The sequence below is a fragment of the Hippichthys cyanospilos genome, chromosome 18, assembly GCF_059441005.1.
Source record: "Hippichthys cyanospilos isolate Australia breed blue-spotted pipefish chromosome 18, RoL_Hcya_1.0, whole genome shotgun sequence".
NCBI lineage: Eukaryota > Metazoa > Chordata > Actinopteri > Syngnathiformes > Syngnathidae > Hippichthys > Hippichthys cyanospilos.
This window is the reverse complement of record NC_142386.1, coordinates 3,651,173-3,667,701: the sequence shown is the minus strand read 5'-3', so window position 1 is coordinate 3,667,701 and position 16,529 is coordinate 3,651,173. Positions and strand designations below refer to the sequence as shown.

The 16,529-nt window shown below is 40.5% G+C and overlaps 2 protein-coding genes across 3 annotated transcripts; one reads left to right on the top strand and one right to left on the bottom strand.

Moving 5' to 3' along the window:
• Positions 1 to 3,659: 3,659 nt before the first annotated feature.
• Positions 3,660 to 9,334, bottom strand: pafah1b2 (platelet-activating factor acetylhydrolase 1b, catalytic subunit 2). The gene is made up of 6 exons (XM_088440068.1): positions 9,182 to 9,334; positions 8,652 to 8,739; positions 7,894 to 7,983; positions 7,124 to 7,240; positions 6,636 to 6,758; positions 3,660 to 5,610 (listed from the first exon to the last, which is right to left on the bottom strand). The coding sequence occupies exons 2-6, from the start codon at positions 8,736 to 8,738 to the stop codon at positions 5,332 to 5,334; spliced, it is 696 nt and encodes a 231-aa protein (XP_088296194.1). The 5' UTR covers position 8,739; positions 9,182 to 9,334; the 3' UTR covers positions 3,660 to 5,331.
• Positions 9,335 to 10,464: 1,130 nt separating this feature from the next.
• mpzl2b (myelin protein zero-like 2b) lies at positions 10,465 to 15,449 on the top strand. 2 transcript variants are annotated; one of them, XM_088441772.1, is made up of 5 exons: positions 10,465 to 10,694; positions 12,191 to 12,360; positions 12,509 to 12,719; positions 13,225 to 13,528; positions 14,440 to 15,449. In XM_088441772.1, the coding sequence occupies exons 1-5, from the start codon at positions 10,499 to 10,501 to the stop codon at positions 14,609 to 14,611; spliced, it is 1,053 nt and encodes a 350-aa protein (XP_088297898.1). In that variant the 5' UTR covers positions 10,465 to 10,498; the 3' UTR covers positions 14,612 to 15,449. The 2 variants fall into 2 exon arrangements, 1 of the variants encoding a protein (XP_088297898.1); XR_015868667.1 differs by lacking the exons at positions 10,465 to 10,694; positions 12,191 to 12,360; positions 12,509 to 12,719; positions 13,225 to 13,528 and adding an exon at positions 13,535 to 14,321 and having other exon boundaries at positions 14,440 to 14,588.
• The last annotated feature ends 1,080 nt before the right edge of the window (positions 15,450 to 16,529 follow it).

Sequence of the window (16,529 nt, the reverse complement as noted above, 5' to 3'; positions counted from 1 at the left end):
GTAGCGCAAAGAGGATATTGGGGATTTATGAGAGGCCGGCTGCACATAGGGGAGACACAGCGGATGACAATAGCAAAAAGAAAAAAAACGCATTTCGACACTTCCTCCCCGGCTGAGCTGACTGAAAAAAACAAATCCTCATCATTGAAGGCTAGCTGAAGGACATGTTCTTTTTATTTTGCCAGTTGTATTAAGAGTGACAAAAGCGCAACACACCCCTTGCCTCACTCCAGTGGAATGTAATTTGATGCCATACAGAGGCATGTCGGATCCCTGTCTGAGCCCATAAGGTTATTATTGTTACTTTTTATTTCTTATTTCGAGATCAGGACCAGGGATTTGGAATCTATTAAAAAGAAGAAAAAAAAAATCAATAGCTACCTTGATACGTTTTCCACACATGTCAAATATCAGGCTTTCGAAATCAAAGCCCGCCACCATTATAACCTTTAACTCATTCAATGCCAAAGACGTAATTTCACGTTTTAAAAGAGTCTAGACATTCAATTGCAGCTACTCCATATTTTTTACTTTTTTTGTGTGTGTTTGGCTAGACACCATAAAAAAGGCTGCTATTTATATGAATGAAGTACAAGAGTAATTAAACTAAAATAATCAATTATTTTAGGTAATAAAAAATGAAATGTTTACTTACATTACTTTAGTACCAAAAGTAATGGATCCCTCAAGTAATATGGCACTAAATTGATTATTTTAGTACCTAATTACATAACCTAAACAATGACTGACATTTGTAGCCCCTTCTTTAGCCAAACTACAAATCGATTACATGAGATTGAATATCCAGACGCAAAAACGTAAAAATACGTCTTTGGGATTAATTTCACTTTCTTTTCACTTATTTTTTTTTTCTCTCTCTCAATTTTTGTTTCCTCAGCCTACATACAGGTGACGCTTATAGTCCGAAAATTCCGCTGTTTCACACAACTGTCTTTATTACAGGCGGTTGCGGTGGTAGGGGCTTTCGAATGAAAAAAGAACAAGTGTTAAATCACATTCATTGCGGTTAGAATTAGTGCTACCGATTATCCGAGTGACGCAGTGGAAAAAAAAGTCTGCAAAGAAGACCTTGGCCGCGGTCCCAGGTGGAGCTTCATGAGCCAAGTTTGTAGGTTGGAAAGTCACTAAGGAACATTACGGTCACTGACAATCTGTTTGTACACCCACGGGCTCATTCTTGTGGCTCGGTGGAGGAAATCGTGCAAAATCCTAAACAGACACAAATTGGACGCTAACTTGACTCAACAGACACTAAGTCTATTGACTCAAAAATACCAACAAATGCAACAATATCACTAAAGAACAGTTTTTATGATTTCTTTCTTTATTTTAACACTCATTCAGTGCCGAGGATGAGAATTCTCGTCTTGTAAAATAGCAATAACAATAATAAATAATACATTTCCGGTTGAATATGTTTTCTACGGATAGGAGCTGACACACTTGACGAATGCTTACCTAATATAAGCCAATTGAGCACTGTAGTGATAACTGGGACCATTGGATGGCAGTGTTTCCACAATTACAACACAGCTGTTACCTCCATACAAGTGTAACTGAAGAATGGAAGTCAATCTTTCAATGGCAGCACCCATATTTACATAGTTATAGCACACAACATTCTATTGGCCTTTAAAGGTTTGTTAAAATGCCAAATATACTGGCTGGCCCTTTAGATGTTCCTTTTCCGATAACGCTTGGCACTGAAAAGTTTAAGGAATTGCCAAGTAAAGCAGCTCAAAATCAAAATTGAGCTAATAAGACAAAATACCTGTTCAAATTGACGGATGAAAAGTGGGAGGAATTGGGTGTAACAAATCATTTTTGAGGTGAAGGGCAGGGGCTCTGTAATATAAATTGTGTTGATCAAATATTTCAGCAAAATGCAACGTGATTAAAAAAAAAAAATCCTTAATTCAGGGCATGCTGGGATTCGATTTACAGGTGCTTGAGCACCCCAAAAAATGGACGAGAAACACCCACTCTCGTGAGTAGTGTAGAACAGTACTGCATAGCTTGATTGCTAAAAAATGGTGGAAACGAACAGAACTGACCTCATTTGACCCATCAAACAGGATTAGGATGAACTAAAACACAGATTGCAGCACAACAAAACATTTTGCACAATCCAAAATATTGTTGAAAGACAACCTCCATTGCATTTTAACTGGTTTACTCCCACAGCGCTGTCAAGCTATCGCGATACAATTTAATAATGAAACTATGTAAAGCCCACAACATAAGGAACCAATAACCTCTGAGCGGTTGCTTACATTTGGCAGCAGATGAAAAAAAAAAGACACACACACACACACACACACACACACAACTCATTGAATCCTGAGCGATAAAAAGAACTGAAGTGAAGCCAAACGTAACCGGTTAACAGTGCCTGAAGAGCAAACATTTGCTGCCATGTAGATTTTATCGCGAAACTTCAAATCCCCGCTGGGAACAGAAAGTTCGAATTTTACGAGCAAAGTTTGTTCACACAATTTTACATGAGCGCAAAATTCCTGCAGATTTGGAACAACGTCAACACGCCAGAGAGAAACTCGCATTCCACCTCTGGATTATTCAATCGTGACTACATTATTTCCAGCCCCGAGCATGTGGCAGTGTTATTGTTTTAACCTGTGCAAGATCCATTGCCATTCTTTTCGTTCCATTTGGGATATTATAAGACATGGCAGAACCTTGACATACGATAAGGAGTAAAATAAGATCTTCAAGTCGGATGAGCTGCCAACAGAAAATAACTGAAGCGTGACCTTTGGAAATCAAACATTCAGTAAAGTTACGTCATTTGAATTAAAAAAATGAGAGTATAGAGGATAAATAACAGTATCAGCACGCAGATTGTTTTAAATGTACAGCATGCAGTAGTTTTTAGTTAAACAGCGTCCCCTGTTGGCAAACATTTCAAACTACAGCAATAATTCAACAAAGGTGAACAGTAACCCGATTTGAAAAGCAAAAACTGAGCCTGAAATTATTAAGTACCTACTTTATACCAAATATTTGGGGTGTTTCGATTTTAGCGTCAAACACACTATACAGCCTTTGATTGTAAAGTTTTTTTTTTGTGAATGTCCAGTCAGTATATTCCAAATTTGAGCACTACCTTTTAAAAAAGATATTATCTCAGCAGTTAATTTATTTCAACTTTTATGTGCAGTAAATTTTGATCAAATCTTGTCTACCTTTGGGGATACTCGAAGGCATTTCTGGTGGTACATGATATTTTAAAAAGTTTTCCACGGATATCTGCAAATCTAGTTGAATGCTAGTGAATGTTGCAACAGGAACAGTACATATTTCTTTTCAAATTAAGAGCAAACCAACTGGAACGTGAAACATTGAGAAATTGTGTTTTCTTGACTCTGTCTTTATTTTATTAAGTTTTATACAGGTGTGAATTGTCATTATTGGTGCAATTTTCGAACATGAGCTGAATAAAATGCATAGGGCTGATGCCATTGAACATTTTGAGGGGTTGGAAGCAAATATATATTTACATTTGACGATGTTATGACCCTTTCCAAGTCAGCCCAAATTGGGCGATATTAAGGCCGGGCTGGTGAAAAATCCCGGAGACCCAGAGGTTAAATAGAAGACGACAAAAAGATACAAACGTATTCCATCCATGTTTTTTTTTTTTTAATTGGAATGCTTCACTTTAACTCAATAACGAGACAACAAGCCAAACAAGTGCACATAATGGATCACACCGACAGACTCCCGCAATTTAACCCCCCTTCAGACACCTCTTATATACAGCTGGGGTCACTCCTCAACACTCACACCACTCCAACTTCCAGACGCACTGTACACACACAACTTGCTCCCATGGACATTCGAGGCGCGCGCACACACAGTCATACACACTTTTAACATTGTGCAGAGCTTAAGACAGCAGGAACTTCAGATAACTGGAAGCTCAGCATGTGACTTATCGAGCTAACAAGAAGCTTTAGCGCTAAGCTCGCTGACCATTTTTTTTTCTTGACTTTTTGTTTAGTTGCTTGGTAGCATGATAGCATTCAGTAGCTTCTGCAACTTTTTATTTCGTAAAGTATCGGGTGATGGGAGAGAAGCCAAAAGGGGCGGGGGCGCGCGAGTGGTCAGTGAGAAAGCAAAATACGACAGGGAGGAGAAAAGTACAAAAAAAAATTGACGTGAAGAGAATGAAAAGGTGCGTAAGAAAAAAAAATACTGTATAACCATCGAGATGGGGAACTGGAGGGAGAGAGTGTCATTGTCCATTCACATATCAGCATGCATAAGTGACTCTGCTCAAAGCACTCTTGAATTCTGTTGCAAACAATGATATCGTGTCACTTGTGTGGTTCAGTTTAGCAAAAAAAAAGTTTCTGACAGATACTCTTTTACTCATCATTTAAACACAACATGGAGATTTTGGAGAATCAACCTCCGAGTAAATTTGTGCTATATTGCTGTGCTGTTTGGCAAAGTTTCACTCATCCAACTCCAAAGACGTATTTTTATGTATTTAATAAGTCGCACATTCAATCTCGGGTACTTATTAAATCTTTTCTTTTTTTTTTTAAACGTTTGGCCGAGGGAGCGTCTGAAAATAGCTGCTACTGTATGAATTAACGACTAAAGTAATTGATTACTTTCTAGATGAATCAATATGAATTACTTTAGGAACTAAAGTACTAAATGGATAACTAGTACTTTGGACAAGTACAAGAATAATTGACTGCTTTAGATTTTAAAGTAATAAATCACAATAAAGAATTTTGATTACCTAAAGTAATGGATTGCTTTAGTACATCCGGTGGCTTAAAGCCGAAGCAACAACAACAAATTGACACCTATAAATACCTGCTATCGAATGTCCGGACTCTTAAAAATTTGTCTTTGGGCTTGAACGAGTGAAATGAAAAAGAAACGATGGAAGGACAGGCCCAGTTCAAAAGCACGTTTGACAGATCCAGTCATCAATCGTACTGATTTAAGCACGCCGTATGTTTTTTTTTTTTTCCTTTTGAGCAGCCTTCAAACACTGTCCGATTTACGCCCCCGGAGTTGCTTCAAACGTTTTGCCACGATGACATAAAAGAAGAAGAGTGTGTAACGGAGCTCAGAAATCAAGAGAAATACTTCATCCCATGTGAGGTTGCGCTCGCACAAGGTTGCAGGCGGTAAGTCATTTCAAGAGTGTAGCGATGTCTCTCTCCCTCAACAGCACCCGCACCCACGATCCGCTCATCAACACCGAGCCACGCCCCCTCCGCGGGTGCCTCCGGGGGCGGGACTCGGGCGCCGCCGCGTCTCGGTGGCTCAAACCAGCGACGCCCTCCGCTCCTCCGGTGTCTCCTCCAGTATCTGAAGAAGCAGGTCGCTGAGGGGCTTGGCCACGGTGCGGTAACCCGTCGACGTCAGGTGGAGGAAGTCGAACATGTCCTGCGGGCTGATGGTGCCGTCGGAGTGCACCAACTCCCGGCTGACGTCCAGGAACTGAGCTTGGCCCAGGCGGGGCAGCCAGGAGCGCAGAAAATCATTGACGGCGGCGTTCTTCTCCCTCAGGGGGTTCGGACGCTCCCCCCGCGGTAATAAGCCCTGAGAACCCGTTTGGTTTCGAATCAATGTAAATGCAACATGGGCACTCAAAACGGGGGCTGGGTCCCCGCTCGACGAATAAGCTCTGTGCAATATCAAGGCTATAAAAATAAAGTTGCCATCTTTGAAATGTTGTGTCGGTTCTTGTGTAGTTTTCATTGTGTTTCAGGATTGCGTTTTGACGGGGCCAAGATGTTGATAGCGTGAATCGACAATCTGCAAACTGGTTGTTTGTTTGAGCTGGATACTGGTAAAAAAAATACAAACCCCACTTTGGTCTTTCAGCTCATAGCCACTGTGGCGATTTACGACTATTTTTGCATTAATCGTTTCAACGGCAACTCGCCGACATATTGCAATCCAAATTTTTGTGTCGAGACACCAAAACCACCCGGGATGACATTTGCAAGTCTTTCAATGATTTCATTGAGTGGCTTAGCCTGACACCAATAATGCAAAGTTCTTGCCGTGCATTGTGGGACTTGTAGTTGACAAAAGGCTTCGATCCAAGAACTAAATGTTGCAGGAAAGCTTTTATTTTGCTGCCCGGAAGCGTTTTATTTCATGCACCGCATAATGTTATATCTACATATTTCCGTCTGCAGCATAGAATAGCCGTTAACATTTTTTCCCTCACAATGTGATAGGGCTGATGCCACTTTTGCAACACTTTGAGGGGTTGGAAGTAAAAATAAAATGTATTTTTATTTGACAATGTTATGAGCCTTTCAAAGTCAGCCCAATTTGGGTTATAATAAAGCCACGTGAGTGCAAAATCCCCGGACATCCAGGGGTTAAATCGGCTCAGATTTCAGACTAATTTTAATTTTAGAGTAATTTGAGATGAGATCATAACTATTTCAACGCACCCTGTCCCCTTGTATTTGTTTTCACATTCATTTGCATGCGTGGCGACATTTTTCTTTTCTTTTTTTTTTTAATTCTAAGGTATGTGTCTCACAAGTGCCTTAAAACAACTACCTTCAAAGTTTCCTAGAATGAAGAGCGAGCAAAAGTGAACTTACCAGCACAACTACTTTTGCTTTGGGTAGGCGAGAGGTGAGCAGCTTTGCGATCGAAAGAATTCCTCCAGCCACTTGTTCGGCCGTGTGCTCGTGATTGTTGGTTCCTACCCACACCACCACAATCTGAACAAAACCAAAAACAGATGTTGGGCCCATTTTTAGAACTTGTGATGCGTGCATCTAATTTGAACTAACTTCGGGGAATGCATCTGCTAGAAAGTTTACGTAACCCTGTGACATTCCTGCTCATCTTATCGACGGTTTCTACTTCCTATTCTGGAGCGTCACACCTGTGAGGGATTTTAACCCCAAACTATACAGCATTTATTCAACAATACCATTCCTCCCATATATGACAACGACAAGGTCAGGGGCAGCCAATTCGGTGTTTGAGTGTGCTTCAGGAACAGATCTATCATGTGCTCAAGGACACACACACAAACACGACGTTGGAGGTGTGCAAAGTAGGGAAGCAGAGTCAGACCAACCTTGGGCCGGATGTTCTCCAGCTCTCCGTTCTGCAGCCGCCATAACACATTGCAGGTGTTGTCGCCTCCGATACCAAAGTTGAGGGCGTGAAGTGGTGAGAACAACTCCCTCCAGACCTGCACAAGCAAATCCCACCCACTTCAGTTTGCGTTCAAAGTACCTTCATAAAAGTATAAATCAACCAAACGATTACCATAATTCCACAAATAGTGGAGCGGTTCAAGTTCATTTTAGCATAAATACCCGAACTTGAGCAGCATCCGCGTTTCATCAAGTTTCTGATTGTGTGTGTATATACCAAAAGACCACAATTAATAAACGGGTCAAACAAAAAACCTTTCCGCGTTGGACTCGGACATTGGTTCAGCCTGCTCGCTTCTTTTATTGAAAATAATGCTGTAACCACCTCAGCTAACACAAGCTGCTGTTAGCTGCTACAGGCACTTTGCTCGTGCTGTTACGGTAATTATTGTAAATAAGATTACGGACAATATAAAAATGTGCATCTGTGCATCAAAACTCAGCTTTTGTGGCTTACAATTTTCTTCCTTGAACGGTGTCGAAAGAAAAAAAAAATCAAATTTTTGCGTTACCATTTATAGGACGCACAACTACTTTTGGCCTTCTTTTTTTTTTAAACGGTCTTATATTTTGAAGAATTACGGTAATCCTGTATTTCCTTCTAAATTATTAATCTTCCAATGAATCTTTAATTCATATTCAACATTTTGGTTGTTAGTGTAACCAAAACGCAAATTTCCCATCTCACCTCATACTGCTGCATTAATTGTACCATTGAGTCTCCGACAAAAAGCACATCTGGTTCTCCGTCCTTACACTCCTGCACAAATCGGGTGTGCTGCAAAATAAAGTACAACCTCGTCAGAAAAGAGTGATTCATGTTCCGGTAATCAATAAGACCAAGATGAACAGAAATCCAACCACAAGTCTAAGGTTACGTATACAGTAACAACCCACATGTTTGAAATCAACTTCATATTTTTTGCAATCTATTCCCAGCAATCAAGCTGAACCTATTTACATTGTTTTTCTTTTTAAAATGAATATTAGTTGTGATTTGTCTTGACTGAGATTATCTTTGTATAGAAGAAGCTAAATTTAGCTAGGGTTATTTCTGTAAGTTATGGAGAGTCTTCATCACATGGGTAAGGGCATGCACACTTCCAATCGATTTTAATTAAAAATCAAATCCTCTGCAAGCCATTTGGTTCTAAGGGTGGCAAATTTAGTGTATGGATGAACCATAAGATTATTAGCACACACATTTTTGAGGGGGATTTTTTAACTGATGAGGAGCACAGTTAATTTTGCTCTATTTTGATCCCCACACAAGACAAAAAATCTGCTCCGCTCATGTGAAATGTGTAGTGTCCCATCTAATGAAGAACTTGAACTATAGCAGACTGCCCCAGTCCTATAGCGCACATGATGATCTTTCGAGGCACATTAGCGATTGGTGATCAATTTTGGTTTATATTCATGCTTAAAGGAAAGCTACAACGATACCTGTGACATCCACCGCCCATCTCCTTGCACATCCTCTACTGGCTGAGCCACTGCAGCAGGGTTAAAACCATCACCGTCGTTACTCATCCTGCAAAACATACGAGAGCGTTTATTTGGCACCAAATTAAAACAGAGATGCACGTACGGGAAAAGTAAAGCATGGGAATGCAAAGCAAAAGCTGCACAAGATCTACGCCATTTGTTTGAGCAAAAGCATCAGCACCAGCTAGCGGGGACATTAGCCTCGCTAAGATTAACGTTTGAGAGTAAACAGCGTGGCCTAATATGCACCCAGACTACTTTCGCTTTCAAGGCGAACGCTTATAAAATCTCAGATTCAACCCTGGGATAAAACGAGTTAGATATTACAGCCACGGATCTTTAGTTCTCGTTAGCTTGTTAGCTAGCTAAACGCTGGATACTGCAGCTGCATCTGACACTAACGTGCCTCGCGTGTGAGACGAAATGCGCAATAATAGCATGTTTGTTTGTTTTTGTTTTTTTTTTTTGCTTTTTGGAGAAGCGTCTACCTGGCAGAGATCAGCGTCGCTTTTCGACCCGGGGCTGACGTTAGCTGTGTTGTAGTCTTGACAGCGGTCGGGCAGTTTGACGCGGCCGGGGGATGCTCGCTATAGTAGCATCAAAGCTAGGCGAGACAACAAAAGGCGTGTCGTGAAGGCAACTATCAGAGATCCTATAAGGTGAGAGTGATTTTTGGTACGACACTTTGCCTTGACGTTTTTGAAAGTGATCGTTTAGAATGCAGGCATTCGTAAACACTTTTTAATTGTAGTGATATTTTATGTGCATTATATGTCAACAGCTCTGCCCAAAAAGCGATATTATTATACACTGGGGTCGTGTCATGAGAGCGAAGATCGCAAGGAATTATGAGATTATGTTGAGACTATGAATTAAAAAAAAAAAAACTATGTTCGTATTTTTTGCCTTATGATTTTGCCTCTTCATTAAAAAAAATGAAATGTATTTGCATTCCCATTAAAATAACAACAGCATACATTTTGCATTGCTGTGAAAAAATAGGACAAAATCTTCATTTTTTCTGTTTTAAAAGCTGGTAATTCATTCTAACAAACGCGAAAAGGTCTGTACACGTAGATTAATGGTTTGGGAAACGAAACCTGTTTACAGATTTTCTTGGACATGAATTTACAACTATTTTTTGTAACAGGTTAAAATGGGAATACATACTCTGAAGCCAAACTATCCTTTGGAGACCTATTTCAAAATCCTGGTTTAGGTATATATTTGAAAACTGCATTCCCTAGTGCAAAACTGTAAATATTATCCTGGGGAAAAGTGTCCATTTATATTTATGGTTGAACATGATTAAAACGCGAAAAAGTGGCGTTATATTCCTGTATTATATGTTAATTTAACACGTTTGATCACGTGCAACTGATATGTATGTTTTAATTGAACGTTTTGGTGAACAGTAGGAAATTAGTATCTTTAAAATGTTTATCATTTGACATTTCTATCATCTATGTGATGATGTATAACAGTAAAAATATTTGGATTGAGTTTTGTTACGGTAATACAGAACATTACCTACTCTACTACAATATTGAGATTCCTTCATTTTTCATGTTCGTACTTTGGCCACAAGAGGGAAGCAAAGAGTTTTATTATTAAATTAATTCCGGTAATTGAACTGTAGACATTCAATCTCGGATTAAAAAGAGAAAAGACAAAGAAAAAAAAGAAAAGTGGGGGAAAATACTCTTTTTTTAATGAGATGACACAAAGCAGAGCAACAGGTTATGCAAGAAGTGGCCAAACACCGCCCATCAGGTGTGTTCCTGCTCAGAGGTGAGTCAAGATTTATGCGGTGGGAGTGGAGTGAAGCGGAGTTTCACCACACGGATTCTTTTTGGTTTCTTTTCGCCACCAGTGGAAACATACATGCCTGCCCTCGTTTTACTTTCACTCGGGGATTGTACGAATTGAGACGATCGATGTTTGTCCGTCTCATGTGTCCGACATGGCATCTGCTTCTCCTGGGTGGTTTCGTCCTATCAGGTGAGAATGAGACGAGCTTCCGTGACAAATCCACGCTTTGTTTTTTTGTCTTTCAAAGAACACGTTACGTTTCGCCCAAAGGTCGCCTGTTAGAATGTGACTTTAAAAGAAATATGTTCTTGTCCAAAGATCATGCAATGAAGATATTCTTTAAACAACTTACTTCTACCTTGTAGAAGTATGTTAACATTTGAGAGGTTTTCTGGACATTTTCAACAATATACGCAGGTTTTGGGTCACGGTCAGGCTTGCCTTTTACTTGACGTGTTGTCTGGGGATAGCCTACACACATACTAATAATTTGACCCAAATTGAGTGTATTGTAGATACATTGTATCCCCCTCCCCCAGAACATAACATTTTAAGATGAGAGCAAGACGGTTTGATTTTCTGTTAATGGAAAAAAAATGCAAATTCAAAAGAAATAGTGGTAATTCGGTCGAGCAAAGACATCTGTCACTTCTTTTGACTTCATTAAAAAAAACAGCTGTGACAGTCAGAGCAGTTCCTGAGGGAATATTTACTTGTCAGACAGGGCCCCAATAAAATGCCATGATGAGTCTTTGAATTAGTCTTTCGTTGCTTTGCTATAGGACCAAAGAGCCTTTATGTTAAATCTTACACATGTATGTATGTATACGTGTGTGAAATGGGAAGATGTGTCACTGAGACACACCTCGCTGACTGAACACTATATTGTATTATGATTGGCACAGAACGGCAATCTGCTGTTGTGACAGACACACGCATTGTGTTCTGGTTAAGAAAATTGCATGGGAAAAGCCTTTAGGGATTTAAATCAGGTCCACGATGTGGAAACGTTTAAGATTCGTTTCTCGTGTTGGAAGTTACTGCGTTTATCTTTCGTGGATTTAGTTGTTTATTATTCCGTCTGACTGGCTTTTAATTTCCTAATTTAAAAGAACAAAGAGCTTGAAGGGGTTTGGGACATCTGTTACTTTCTTCTTCGGGTCATTCAAGCCATGTTGCTTACTTTAAACAATATCTCCTATCTTTTTGCAAGTCAAAACATGACTTGCAATGAAAAAAAAATCATAAATTAGGTCACTGGTATCCCAAGGCAGTTCTGAACTAAAAAACTTGGATTTCAAATGTTATTCATCATGTGTTGTCATGTAGAGGACCTTGTGTGGATTTCACCTTCTCTATCGAGTGTACTTGCTCAGGGCAATATACAGTATAACATCCACACCTACAAAAGTAACCTGCACTCACCACGTTGGTGGCTAAATGTTGATAGCATTATTTGAAATTGGCACAAAAACACCTTTTATTTCCCCAAAAATAGCCATAAATGTGTTTTCACTTATTTTTTTATGGGTATCCTCAAACTTTATCGCATTCTTTTTGCCTTATCAGCGTGAATAGTTGTTGTCCATCATCGGCTCGGCTTCATATGACCTTCAGACTCTGCAGCAATCATTAACAGTTTAGGAATGGGCCCTGCTGATTACATTTTTACCCTCTTTATTTAGGAGTGGCATACGTCTCAGGAATTGAGATCTATGCTCCGTCTGAGGTGGAGGCGGTTAATGGGACCAGCGTTAAACTCAAGTGCACCTTCCGTTCCAGTCACCCTGTGTCCGCTCAGTCCGTTGTCGTGTCTTGGAACTTCAGGCCACTGAATTCTAAAACAGAAGAGTCGGTAGGTAGTGACAAATATATATATATATATATATATATAATATATATATATATATATATATATATATATATATATATATATATATATATATATATATATATATATTAGTATTGTTCTACATAAATATGTTTTTGCGTCATTTTGTCAGGTGTTCTACTACCAGGAGGTCGCGTACCCTCCTCAAAGCGGACGTTTTAAAGACCACGCGGTGTGGTCAGGAGACGTAACGAGAAGTGATGCCTCCATCACCCTAAATCAGGTGCCCCCAACTTTTAACGGCACGTACATCTGCAATGTGCGAAACCGCCCAGATGTGCACGGCAATAACAAAGAGACCACCCTCAATGTGGTCACCAAAGGTAAGTGTATACTGAGGGCTTTTTTTTTCTTTTTCATCTAATCAGTGTGAGATCCTGATTGATTGAGATTTGGGGGTTTTGTAAGTTGGTCCCCTTGTTGGTGTAAACAGGCAGTTTGAAAAACTGCAAAAATCGCGCGAAATGCACGATATACATGTGAAAATAATTCTCTATAATCCACAATTAAACATTGGTTGTTCAATATGTCAAAAAAATGACAATACAATAACTATAGGGTGCGTCTCTCGACCTCACATTTGCAAGCATTTCGAAGGGACGGTAGGCCGGAATCGTCCACATTCAGTCGTTTAGACAATCTATGCAATATTTCTATGCCATAACTTCACCTCCTATTTTTTGTATGCCTTTCCTTTGATATCACACATCAAAAACATCAGAGTTTCCCTCAGAGGTTAATATAAATATTATCAGCGTTCTCGCCAGCGAATGTATTTAGCCTTCTTTCCTATCATCTCTTTGTTTTTGGGTTTTTTTTTCCGTCCAGCGTCCCTCTCCGAAATCACCGTCCTTGTCCTCGGAGTCGTCGGAGGCTGCGTGCTCATCCTGGTCCTTCTGTTAATCTGCTTGGCCGTGAAGATTTACAAGAGGAGGCGCAGGGACGAGGACATGGAGATGCAAATGCAGGAAACGCAGGAGCTCAATCAAAAGGACCCTGAGCTCAAGCAAAAGGACCCGGAGCCCAGGCAAAAAGACCCGGAGCCCAAGCAAAAAGACCCGGAGCCCAAGCAAAAGGACCCGAAGCCCAAGCGCAAGAACCCCAAGCCCAAACGCAAGGACCCGACCGTGTGGTGAGAGGCCACAGGGGCCACAGGGGCCACAGGGGCCGCCGCTCCTCTCCCGTTCCTTCTCTCAGGACGGTGTGGCTATTTTGGTAAAGAGAGTAATGGCATCAAGGGAATGTTTTCTTCCATGTTTGCTCCTCCAATGGGAACCTTTGGAGCTTAATGTGATTGCAGTGTTTGATATTATATATCACAGATTGCTGCGTTTCACCCAAACTTTCCATTTGATGATGCTGTTGTGGTGACACTGCCGAGCAGAAGATGTAAATATGGAGGAATCCTTCTACTTTTGTTGAAATGATTCATCTCTGTTCTCAGCAGCAGTTTTGATCACCTGATCGTTTCTTTGTAAGTTGCCTACAAACATTTGTATGCGCTCCAATGAGGCTTTAGGATAGAAAACTGCTGCTGCGAACTTTAAGACACATCTTGTCTTTTTGGCTGTTTTTGACACTCATTCACTGCCAGTGCTTTTACTGATTTTTTTTTTTTTTTAAGACCCACACGATATTGTGTTTGATGAAAACCGTAACTGATATAAATACTCGTCAATGGCAGTGAATGAGTTACGGGTTGAAATCACGATATATGAGCAGATTAACATTTTCTGGCTTGTCAATTTTTTCTTGTCAGCATGTTTTTGTACTTTTCGAAGACAGGCGAAGACACTAACAGCTCCCGAGGCCGAACGCCAGACAACCATGATTTTTTTTTTTTTTGCTGGATAAACTCTCACGTGGCTTTAAGTACTTTTGCCCCTCTCTGCGGTAGGCTGACTGGGTCAAGCTGAGCATTCTGGGTATTACTCTACAATACACTTTGGGCTTTGTGCTTATTATGAGCCAATCTCACATTTTGTGTGTGTGTGTGTGCGTGTGTGTGTTTGTGTATGCGTGCGTGCACTTGGGCTGCATTAGTAAACCCGAGGAAGCCGTTCATCTGACTTGCGCGGAGAAGGCACTGGAATTTGATAGCTCAGACGATGAAGAGTCTGAGCCGAGCAGCGGAGACGATGACGAGGAGGACGACTGTGAAGACGACGACGACGACGATGACGACGACGACGATTACGATGACGACGACGATTAAGTCGGACGTTGAGTGTATTGGTAATTACGGGACGTTACCTTACCGCAATTACCTTTGCCAGGCACAAGAACAAACAGTTTGAACTTGATCCGGTTGTTATCTCACTCTGAACTCTAAAAACAACTGGCTTGAATATTACCCAATCGTGGGTCAAGTAAGGATCGACCAATTTGACACAATAACCCAATTTTTGAGATTATCTTGGACAAAGAAGCCATTTTGGGGAGTTTGTTTTGTTCAAAACAACTCAGAGGCTGAGTCAAATTGACCCAAATGTCGAGTTGGTCTTTTCTTTTTTCTTTTTTTTTTTTTTTTACCCACGATTGGGTTATTTTTAACAACAAGAGTGTAGAAACATCCGGGTCAAAAAAGACTGACAACTTTATGGATTATTCCTTTAACCTAAAAAGTTAGTAGAGTTTTTTTGGTTGGTTAGTGGGAAACTCATTTCTGTTGAGTCAAGGACTAATTGGGGGTTACTTTTCTGTTTTGCTTTTTCTCACTGCTGTTGACAAATGATGTGGCAGGATTTCTTTTTTTATGTTTTATGAACAAAAGAGCAATTTACCCTCACATTAAGATAACATTTTCTGTTGATAAACAACCCGCTATTACCAAGTGTCATTTTTCACCTTAAAAGTGTATTGAAAAGTGGGCAAAAAGTAAAAACTGGCTGCCTTGTGGTTCTTACATATAAGGTGACAAAATTGTTTATTGTTTACTTCCGTGCAGTTAAATTTGCACTTATGATTTTGTTTTGACTTTGTAAACTTTTTTTGTCCAACAGTCAAAAATATATTTTGTAACAGGAATAAAGTATTTAAAGCATGATATGAAATATGTTTGATTAGTACTAGATTGTGCATGTTCTGTCAGGAACTTCGAAGGAAGTTTTTTTAAATATATTTTTATATATTTATGAAATAGAAATAGGATTATTTACTATAATTAGAGTATTATGACTTTGAATACTTTTGCATGATAGGAGTCTAAGCTAAGCCAATCAATGAAGTAATTGAAAGGCTTGCAAATGTCATAAATTGGCCACTAGTGCCACCGGTGGTTTTGAGATGTCAACACAAAAATTTCTACAGCGCCCCATTCGCGAGTTGCCATTGAAAAGATTAATGCAAAAATCGGGGGGGAAATGCATGATAAAACATGGGGTTTTCGATTTGTCCAAAATTGACAATATTTTCAATTTTGAATGGCAGTAAATGAGCCCGACATGGGCTAAATTTGACCCCTATAGGGTGTACCTCTCGACCTCCTGTTTGCAAGGATATAGAAGGAACTTGCAGCATGGCATATAGAAAGGCGTCATGTTTTGACAATCTATGCAATACTTTAGCCTCCTAGTGTTTTGATACCACACATCAAAAACATCAAAAAGCCCGAGTCGGGTCAAAATTCCCTCCAGGGGTTGAAGTCATTCCACGTACGGTTTTGAAATAACTTGCCCAACGACGGGTCCGTCACTGAACATTTCCCTTATGGCCGGGCCCCGGTTAAGCCATACTCTCCAAAGTCCTGCAGTGAAAGTGCGGCAGTCTTCCTCGCTGATGACAGGACGCATTTTTTATTCTAAAGTAGCTGTCCCGTCATGAAGAATGATTGCAGCACTTGCAGCGGCACGTCCCGATGACACCGGGTGGCGTGCGACATAGACGCGTGCTTGCGTCGGGGTCCGCTCGAGGCACGGGCGAAATAACGCATCCTCACGAACGCTCGCCATGTGGCGCGGATCGACCCCGGGGCTGCATTACACAAGCCCGATCTGCACTGCAGAACTTTTCCCCGCTCATCACAAACACTCTGACAAAAGTGCCCGCATACGCAGCCCGAGTCAGCAGAGGGGCCGGGGGAGGGAGGCTGGGAGTGAACGGAGGATGCAAGGGAAGGGATGGGATATGGGGGA

Coding starts and splice junctions, on each gene's coding strand:
- mpzl2b (XM_088441772.1), top strand. CDS start 10,499: ATGCGGTGGGAGTGGAGTGAAGCGGAGTTTCACCACACGGATTCTTTT. Junction 10,695..12,190: donor GGGTGGTTTCGTCCTATCAG/GTGAGAATGAGA, acceptor CTCTTTATTTAG/GAGTGGCATACGTCTCAGGA. Junction 12,720..13,224: donor CCTCAATGTGGTCACCAAAG/GTAAGTGTATAC, acceptor TTTTCCGTCCAG/CGTCCCTCTCCGAAATCACC.
- pafah1b2 (XM_088440068.1), bottom strand. CDS start 8,738: ATGAGTAACGACGGTGATGGTTTTAACCCTGCTGCAGTGGCTCAGCCA. Junction 7,241..7,893: donor AATTAATGCAGCAGTATGAG/GTGAGATGGGAA, acceptor TTGCTTGTGCAG/GTCTGGAGGGAGTTGTTCTC. Junction 5,611..6,635: donor AAGCAAAAGTAGTTGTGCTG/GTAAGTTCACTT, acceptor ACGGGTTCTCAG/GGCTTATTACCGCGGGGGGA.